Here is a 10,098-nt window from a genome sequence, read left to right as displayed (position 1 = left end):
GTTTTGAGTGTTCCTGTTTGAATATAAGTAATGATAGAGAAATCCTGTACCAAAGCTGATGGCTCCCTACTCTAGACAAGGGGGAAGGAAAGTCATGAGAAATTCACACAGCCTCCTTCATGCCGTGGCTACAATTTATGTCCTTGATTAATTTAAGTGTTTTTATTGGGAATAATTATTTCTTGCAAGAAATGCTTCCGACTCAGTTTCCTAAATTTACAATATTACATTCATAAAATTACATACTTATATATTTGCACTACAAGAGAAGAAAGAACTGACGCTCTTTTCCTTCATAACATATATTTTCAGTTAAAACTGACTAAACTTTACATTTAAATGTAGAAATTTCTAAACCACGTTAACTGAGATTCCATTAAACCTTAATTCCTGAAGGTTTAAGTTGTGCATTTTCTTTTAAGTGTAAGTTTTGTTTCTATGCTTCTATTTTAAGCTAATTTCATTAGAAATTATCTGGAATTTTTATATGAGTGATGAATACATGTTTATTAACAGATATCTTATGTTTTGTTATTGAAAACAACTTCTGTAATTTCCTGCTACGGACGCTGAGATCAGAGTGACTGTATTGAAATAAACGTCTTTACTAATCTTCTTTAATCTCATTTACCTGTGGAAAAAAAAACCTGCAAATTACCTTTAAAAAACATTTTTATTATCCTTTCTAAATTTTGCTCAAACTGTTTGGATATTTTAGAGTAAAACATCAAATTAAATTAAATCTAATCAGCCATGAAACAGACTTATTTCATCTTAAAGGTAGAAACTTACGTCATTCTTGAACCTTTTCTGATTTAATTCTGTTTATCCATCTATCGGTGTCTCTACCAATCAGCCTAATCTCTGAAACAAAGTAGCTCAAATAGATTCGATTGTTGGAAAACATCCGCAAACGTTCAATTTCAAGTCTTTTCACAGCTTAAGTTTATTTAGGTCTGGACTTTGAGCCAGTTTAACAACAGAATTTGCTTTGACACGGGAAGAAATTGAAATCTACACAAGTCATTTTTTTCCTTCAAATAAATGTATTTGTTCTTAGATTGAGGAGATAAGTCACATTTTTGCCAATGGACCAAGACAATTTACACTTAAAATAAGAAAACATAAATTGCATTTTCTTATTTCAAGTGCATATTATCTAATTATCTTATTTTAAGAATTTAAAATACTCATTCCATTGGGAAACTATCTCATTTACCTACTCAAATTAAGGGTAAAAACACTTAATTTAAGACATTTTTACTAATTTCTATATTGTTTTTCCAGTGTAGCTGTGCCTTCTGAATGAAATGGTCCCCACAGCATGATGCTGCCACCACCCTGCATAAAAGTGTGCATGATTACTCAATTGCTTTGGAATAAAACATTTCGGAGCAACTAATTGCCTTTATTATAAGGTAGTTAAGTTAAGATCAATTCTAAAAAATTTATGGAGGAACACAAAAAAATAAAAGAGATAAGACGTCTCTATGAAGCAGTACATGAGAAAAAAGCTTTTCTGAATGCTGGTGAAGATTCCTCCAGTCATCCAGGTCATAGTCTCTCTATAAGCCTGGAACTGAAACGCTCATCCAGACATTTTGAATTGAGAAAACTTCCTGGAAACAAAATGCTTTCAAACTTGGAAAACAAAGTCCAGAGGTTTGTTGTTTTTTTTTTTTTACTTTTTTGGAAAGCTTATCTGACTCAATGTAATGCTGGGAATAAAAAGAAACACACACACACAGCAGTCCAAAAACAGAACCTTGGGGTACACCAAAATGGAGTAGATAAAAGCTGGGGGATTTCCTCGGGGCCGTCGCTCCTCCTCCCTTAGCGGCGGGCTGATTTCCTGGGTTGGCGCCTCCTGGTTGCCTTTTCTCTGGAGATCCCTTTGGGAATCTGGGGTTTTGGGTCCCCCGGAGCTCTCCTCAGTGCTCCGAGGGGGCGGGTCTTTGGCTCTTCACAACCACTTTTGAGCATTTTTCCTTTGGATAAACTTTAAATGCACGGTGCACTCTCACAAACAACTACAGGTGCTTGGCTCCAGGTACTTAGATTTAATTCCATACAGAAAGCCCATATTCTTATCTTCAGCTACTATAGTATACATGTCAGATTAAATAATAATACTTCAGCGATAGCATCAAGGTGCTACTTTATTATATCTCTTATACTATATCTGTTGGTTGAGCTGTTCTTTTTACATCTCCTTGCAGGAGTTGAAGCAGACTGAAGACATTTTATAATTTTCTCCTTTTCATCTTTTCTCCTTTTTCTGTTTTTCCTTTCCTGTTCTACTTCCTTCCGCATAGTTATAATAAAGCTATTTATGTGCATAAATCAAGCGGTACACTATGGCGATAGCCGTACTGCTCCACTTGTGAAACCAAAATCTGTTGGGCTCTTTTTTTGGTATCAAGACAATTATTCTTATTGCAACATCGCCATACAGGACAAATAAAAAATTTAAAAAAAGAAAGAAATTCAATTTAAATTCAACTTTAACACATTTCAAAATAGATAAATAAATTTCTATTCAGGTTTATATTGCATAGCTTTTATAAAAAGAGTTCATAATTTTAGATTTTTTCTTGTGAAGGTCAATGAGGTTACAGCATGTGAAATCTAAAGGGAGGTGGATAATTTTCTAAGGCACTATGTACATTGTATAAGGAAACCCCAGCGGACTCCTTTACGTAGAGGTGCTAACAAGATGCCAACATGAAAGACGTCAACAATGCCCTCAGAGAAGCCCTTGGAAGAGGAAACGGAAAGCATGGATGGCTGCCAATTTTCCTAGAAGAGAAAGTCCCAGGAAGTTCCCAAGAAGGTCACAACACGCCATGCCCAAGATCCAGACGCTCCATCCTAGACTGTAGACTGTTAGCTGGTTAATGTTCATTTTTATAACTGGAAAATTAACCCATCAGCCTAAATAATAAGCAGGTATGTTTGTATAACTGGTGGGAGGAGCAGAGGGTTCTCTATAAGGCTCTGCACTGTTAGTAATCCAGTCCGCATAAAGAACATGTCTCATCAGCCATGGTGCATGTTGGGTGTCCTGTACCTGCATGTGAGACATGAAGCCTGCATTGTGCGTGTCAGCACATCCCTGGGCAAACGCGGGAAGGCCAACCTGCCCTTTTAATGGAGGGATTAAGCTGATCAACTGCATTTTCCTGGATTACAGCCAGAGATTAAAGCCAAGGAGAATAATGAGGGGGGCGTGGAGATCTGGTGAACTACAAAAGGATCTTGCCAAGTGCCACCCTCATCCTAAAGGTCCCAGTGTTGTGTGACTGTGAACAGGGATAAGATCCGCTTCACAGTAGACCAATTGGGCAGTGAGTTCTGTGCAGTAGCAGCAGCAGTTTGCTCCTCCAGCTGTTAGAGAAATGGGCAACTCCAACGGGTGCACCGTGGATGACCTGCAAGCGGTGGAGATGCACCTGTGGTACAAGAAGTTCATGACGGAGTGTCCATCAGGGCAGCTCACGCTGCACGAGTTCAAGCAGTTCTTCGGGCTGAAAGGATTGGACCAAGAGGCCAATGCCTACATAGAGCAGATGTTCCGAACATTCGACATGAACAAGGTCAGTTTTCCACTCCTTTAAATATTTCCACTTAAAAGATAAAATAAATCTGTATAAAACAATAAAACAGCCCTAACAGTAATGCTTTATATTTTTACATTTTAGATTTAAATACTTATATACTCCATTTTTACTTTTAAGTCTAAAAAAAAAAAAGTTTTATACTTTAAGATAAATATTTGATGTAAAAGTTTTTTTTATAGAACTAGACCTTTAGATGCAAAACAATAATTAACAAAAATTGTATCAATTGTTGGATGCAAATTCAAACACAAGTATACCATAAATGTGAAAGAAAGGAATAAATACAGAAAATTTGAGACTGATTATAAATAAGAGTTAAAAACACAATAATAAAACACTGCTTCCACATTTCTAAATAAATTCAGAGTCTGGTAAAATTGCATGTAAGTGAAAACAGACGCTGCTTAGGGCCCCCTGCTGGCCTGGCTGACCCAACACAAGTTTTAAATATACTTTAGGTGAAAAAAAATAGTAAAATCATAATTTTAATATTTATCTCAAGTTTGGAAACGTTACTATTTTAAGTAATTTGTTATATCGGTTTAATATAATTCAGTTAGGCTGAAGAGATAAGTTGCACCCTATTTTTATTAACAATTATCTGGTTTTATTTTTTATTTTTTATAATAAATGTAACAGTTCCTAAGAAATATTTAACAAAAAAGAACCAAGTAACATTCATTTTTAAAATCACATCAGACACATTAAAAAAAGGTTGATAAATAATCATTTTTAATGATTAAAATCAACTTATTTTCATAGATATGCTAAATATTGCGTTTTATTTAAATATCTGATCAATAAATTGCATCATTTATAGATTTTCCTTCTTCTAAGCAGGTTGGCAGAAGTTTTTTTTTAGTTTTTTTTTTTTATAATCTATTTCATTGAACGCACCAACACCACGACAACAAGACAAACTATTTCAGAGGCTGCAGATTCTGTTTATTTGTAAAACTTAAAGTTTCATAATGAACTGAAACATTTCTGCTGTGACTTGTTTAAAAATACTCAACTGAAGCAGAAAACTGGTTCAGTATAATTTGTCCCCTGGAATGCAGCAGCCTTTATTTGAGCTACAAGCTTTTAGCCAAATGTTTCTTCCAGGATCATTTTATTTGGGTGCCTCTTTTGTCCGACGGACAGGGTCGTCAGCGGATTTCTGTCTCAGAAGCTATATTTACTTCCTCCTTGAGCCAACAAAAGGGCTGCTGTAATCTGTGTGCTTGATTGAACAAAGAGATTATCCCGGAGACGATGCTTAGATTGTTGTGACACAGACAGGGCAGAGATAATCTGCTTTGGCTTAGGTTCAATGAACCGACGCTGTTTCTTTACCCATTAAAGGTTTTGAATAAACAAAACTTAAAATGTGAAGCAAGTCTAGTTATGGATTATAACCCAGGTTTTGGCACAGATTAAACGCTGATTGCCTCTGCAGGACGGCTACATAGACTTCATGGAGTACGTGGCGGCCCTGAGTCTGGTGATGCGGGGAAAGATGGAGCACAAGCTTCGATGGTACTTCAAACTCTACGACGTGGATGGAAACGGCTGCATCGACCGCTACGAACTCCTCAACATCATCAAGGTAAGGAGGTCACGCGCCCTTTGGCTCCCAGTTCCCCTAAACCTCCTCCTAGGTTTGAATCTGACCTGCTGGTTTGAATCCCTCTCCTCCAGGCCATCCGGGCGATCAATGGGAACGACAATCAGGAGACGACGGCGGAGGAATTCACCAACAGAGTCTTTGATAGGATTGATGTCAACGGAGACGGTGAGTGGGCGGGTGATGCTCACTGTCCATTCCACTTTCCAAATCCCATTAAATCCAGTTTGGCATTAAGAAAGAGGAACAATCAGAGTTCAGGCAAAAACAGAAAAAATAAAAGTTTCCCAATGATTAGTTTAAATATGTATTAATTAACCTACAGTATAGTTAAATCCTCTCCAGGCCATGATTTATCAGTAACATCTAGACAAAGTCCAGGAGTGAAAAGTAGGTCTGTAACACAGTTTCATTGAGTGACAGGAAAATAAAAAAGAAAAAGAAAAGAAAAGAGAAATTAGCTTTAACTTGAATTAAACTGTAAATAAATCAGTTTAACAAAGATTTCAACATGTTTACATATTATTTGTCTTAATGAGCCATAAAAGTGTCTCTTGTCCATATCCTGAATATATCTATCTCTATATATATATAAAATAAAGATATATACATAAATATATGTCTTTATTTTATATATATATATATAGATATAAATATATATATAAAAAAACAGAGGAAAACTTTCAAAAACTATATATATATATATATATATATATATATATATATATATATATATATATATATAATTCTCTAGTTTTTTATGTTCTTTTTTTCCTGATGGTCACTTATGTCAACCACAATGGCTTTCCTCTGCTATATATATATATATATATATATATATATATATATATATATATATATATATATATATATATATATATATATATATATATATATATATATATACATACATACATACATGTCAGTTTCTGGATCACAGGCTGTCAGCCAGTAAGCAGGATCAATGTCAATCTCTGCCAAACGGGTTTTGGCTCGTCGCCTTTAGTACTGGCCTGGTTTGGATGGTCAGAGTCCTTAGGGTCCCCTGAATAACAGCAGAAATGGCAAAAGTACTCACTTTCCATACTTGAGAAAAAGTACAGATACTTGTGTTAAAAAATACTCTGGTAAAAGTGGAAGTACTGATTAAACTTCTTTACTCAAGTAAAAGCAACAAAGTACAGGCTTGTAAATTTACTTAAAGTATAAAAGTAAAAGTAGAAACCACTTTTTTCATGCCGTTGCCTACATTTTAAATGGATGTCTGCCAATAGGACTAGATCTCCGTTGTGTTCATTTTCAATCATCTCGTCGTCCATACTACTATGCTAACGCCACCGCCACCAAGCTGCAATGATTTGCCGCCAATGAATACCGCCGAATCTGTCCATTCATCTTGTAGTGGTGCATCAAATGCAACGTAGATTCCCATCCAATTAGATTGAATTTGGTATTGATGACGTGAAAAATAATAACGGTAACTCCATTGAAATGATTCAAAACTAAAGTAACGAGCCAATTTTTAAAAATGTAAGGAGTAGAAAGAACAGATATTTGTGTAAAACTGTAAGAAGTAGAAAAAGTCGGCATAAAAATAAGTAGTAAAGTAAAAATATCAGAAAAATCTACTTGAGTACAGTAAGGAAGTATTTGTACTTCCTTACTTCCCATCTCTGAATAACAGTAAAAAATGAGAATCATCTTTTGGATTGTTTAGATATCCGAGAGAATAAATAAATAGTTTTCATCAGGTCTCACCTAAAAAGCTCAAGCTGAAGCAAAGACACCCTCTTAGATAGAGAGAACATTTAAACATCCTCTAGATAAGGATTGAGGTGATTGGATCCAGCTACATCTGAGATGTCGCTCCAGTAGCAGGAAAACCCATCTGCAACAGATGAAGATATTTAAATATTAAAGTATTCAATAGATAATTACTGCAAGATTCAGAAAACTTACTTTGAAGCTTAATTTGTAACGCTGTGCGTCTCTGAACAGGTGAGCTGTCTTTGGAGGAGTTTGTGGAAGGCGCTCGAAGCGATGAAGACTTCATGGAGGTGATGATGAAGAGCTTGGACCTGCGCCACATTATGGCTATGATCCACAACAGGAGGCACAGTGTTTAGGCTCTGCACGTCCCTCATCTTACCTCACAACTCTGCCTCTTGGGAAAAAAGAAAAGCTCTTCTGTACAGTAATTTGACTCCACCGTAACGCAGACATATCCTAAGTTTATTCTCCGAATGAGTGACACTCATGCACTTTAAACAGGCTTTCTCCAGTGTTTATCCTGGGTTAATAAGGGGGAGCTCTCCAAGGTTTAGAGGAGGACTCGATTCTGTATCATGAACTTTTTTTTATTGTTCTGTGTTTAAGGATGGAAATGAAAAACAGGGCATGAGTGTGTTTCTTTGACTGAAGGGTTGGTTTAATATTCAACATGGAGACAGATTCAGAATAATCTGCTTCTGTTGTGCTCATCTGGTGCCTTCAGTTGAAGCACTGAACAGTGCTTTTCAGGTTTTGTCTGATGATATATTGAGAAAAAAAAACATATTTATACATTTTTTTTATATCTTAAAGCTGCAAGAAAATTAGAAAAAAATAATTTTGTTTTTCTTTCTGTGTCAAATTGAATGTTTCTGCATTTTTCAGTTCAGTTCAAATGACCAGAGTGAAATCTGCATAGGTCTATATTACAACCTGCACAAGTTGCAGATCTATCCAGTGTATGTATATAGAACCCCTGTTGGTTCAGTGTATGTGGAAAAAATAGACTGTAAAAATGTACACAAAATAAATAAAAGTTGAAAACTGAACTAGTCTCAGCTTGATTTATTAAATAAAATTCCAATAAATGCATTTAAAGAGGAATTTGAGGACAGGGCCGGTTCTAGAAGGGGCCTAACAGGGTCCTGTTCCAATATGGCCCCTGAATTGAAAACAATTTACCATAAAATGTACATGTTTGTCATTTTTTCTTTAAACAGGTTAATATTATCTTCATTTAAGGAGGTAGGTAAGACAATTTGCAGGTGGAATACAATGAATTATTCTAAGTGCATAGTATCTAATAGTGACTTTGGTGCATACTAGGAGCCCATAGAGCTAAACCCTGTATCGGTGTCGCTTCAAGAAAGTCATGTGACCGATACCGTAGTTGTTTTTAACTGACACACTTAACTGTGTTTAAAAATGTATGCCAACATGATGCATCTGCTAAAAAAATAAAGTCTCATCTTTTGCGGTTTATCATTAAAATTATAAAGAATTTTGGAGCAGCCTAAAAAGGAAAAGGAACGTTTCCTGTCAGTTATCACTCAACTTATCTGAATTAGAGTTAATTTCAAATTGACTCTTAGTTTATTTACTGTTTTTACTGTACCTTTTATTTTTATATATGATTTAAAATCCTAGTCCACAAACATCCTCATTCACATTTTCCCCTAGATTTTCACCTTATATGTTTGCATTATTGACTCCATCTAAAAATAGAAAAAATATTTTCAATTTAAACATAGATATGAAATAATACAATATAACCTAAATAACTTAAATGATATCATTGTAGTAGGTCATTAAACCAATTCAGTTTAGTCTGTCAAATAAGCTGGCTGTAGTGTCTCTAAATGTCCAGCAGGTGTCAGTATTCTGCGAGACAGTATCAACACAGGATAATACAGTTTGGCTTCAAGATCACTATTACTTAATTATCCTGTTTTAAGGGCTAAAATCCTCCTTTCTTTGGCTGATCATCTTGGTCACTTGTTCAAATAAAGGGCAAGTACACTAAATTTAAGAGTGTTTGATCAGTTTTTATAGTGTAATACTAAACCACCTTCTTATGATGATATGTGTTGACAAATGAAACTGTCACCAATTTGTCATTTAGACCAATTAAGTATTTCACCTTTACTGGCAGTGTTCTGTGACTGTAGGAACTTAAAGTTTTCTGTCTTCAATCCTAAACTTGGTTTCCGAATTAAAAAGCGTTTCCCCTCCCATCCAGGAAGCTTTTTCAACTGAAAAATGTCAGAAATAGCGTTGAGCTCAAGGCTTTTTATAGTAGCCCAAAAACTTGTTTTGGCTTAGAAAACATGAAAATTAAACCAGAAGAACCTGGTTTGCAAACCCGCACCTCCATGCAGGGGACAAAACATCCCGCCTGGGCAGCCAAGCCAACAAAGCTGTTGGGCTACTATATAAAGCCTCAACTCAACGATAATTCTGACATTTTGAATTGAAAAGGCTTCCTGGATGGGAAGAGAAACGTGGAAACAAAGACCTGTGGATTGCTTTTTTTTTTTTGGAATGACAATGACCTGGATAACTGAGAATCTTCACCAACGTCTTCAATCCAAACTGATGGCGAGATGGAGTGGGGACCCCCTAATTTTATTTATATTGTATGAAATTGTGTCGCTCTATTACAGATGGAGTCATGTAATTTCTCCCTGGGATTATTAAAGTATTTCTGATTCCTGGTTGATGGGACAGGTGTTGTGAATGAAACGGTGCCCAGCTTGAAAGAGCTCCTGTGTGTCGCTGAATGTGAGCATTGATGACTGAAAGACATCTGCCTCCATTTATCTGTTTACTGTTGTCTATTTAAAGACATTTCAATTAGTGTGAAAAATTGCAGGGGGGAATATAAAAAAGTCAACTCAACCAAAACTTGTGACCCCCACGCAGTAACTCCCATGACCCCCTAGGGGTCGCGAACCCCCTGTTGAAGACCTCCGCTCTAGATGTTTTCCCTTTCTCCGCATGCCTAATAAATATAAATTAGCAATCAACAGAATACTGCAGAATTTGATTGAACTAAAGTAGGGAAATAAGAATTCATTCAGGTGTATTGAAGCAGAGTCA

General features: G+C 35.8%; 1 protein-coding gene and 1 long non-coding RNA gene across 2 annotated transcripts; one reads left to right on the top strand and one right to left on the bottom strand.

Moving 5' to 3' along the window:
- The first annotated feature begins 3,266 nt into the window (after positions 1-3,266).
- Positions 3,267-8,048, top strand: guca1a (guanylate cyclase activator 1A). The gene is made up of 4 exons (XM_038297072.1): positions 3,267-3,596; positions 5,062-5,211; positions 5,304-5,397; positions 7,228-8,048. Exons 1-4 carry the CDS (start codon positions 3,399-3,401, stop codon positions 7,353-7,355), a joined length of 570 nt encoding a protein of 189 aa, XP_038153000.1. The 5' UTR covers positions 3,267-3,398; the 3' UTR covers positions 7,356-8,048.
- Positions 6,237-8,394, bottom strand: LOC119791151. Its single transcript, XR_005281811.1, has 3 exons — positions 7,189-8,394; positions 6,988-7,117; positions 6,237-6,274 (listed from the first exon to the last, which is right to left on the bottom strand). It is a non-coding gene; the product is annotated as an uncharacterized LOC119791151 (long non-coding RNA).
- Between the last annotated feature and the right edge of the window lie 1,704 nt (positions 8,395-10,098).

This window comes from Cyprinodon tularosa, unplaced genomic scaffold (assembly GCF_016077235.1).
Source record: "Cyprinodon tularosa strain WSP-4 unplaced genomic scaffold, ASM1607723v1 ctg381, whole genome shotgun sequence".
Classification (NCBI taxonomy): Eukaryota; Metazoa; Chordata; class Actinopteri; order Cyprinodontiformes; family Cyprinodontidae; genus Cyprinodon; species Cyprinodon tularosa.
The sequence above is the reverse complement of the archived record's forward strand: the minus strand, read 5'-3'. Positions and strand labels throughout refer to the sequence as shown.

Bases quoted from the DNA above. Each gene is read 5' to 3' on its own strand.
- guca1a (XM_038297072.1), top strand. From the start codon at position 3,399: ATGGGCAACTCCAACGGGTGCACCGTGGATGACCTGCAAGCGGTGGAG. The intron at 3,597-5,061 runs GTCAGTTTTCCA...TTGCCTCTGCAG, and splicing joins GAACATTCGACATGAACAAG to GACGGCTACATAGACTTCAT. The intron at 5,398-7,227 runs GTGAGTGGGCGG...GTCTCTGAACAG, and splicing joins GATTGATGTCAACGGAGACG to GTGAGCTGTCTTTGGAGGAG.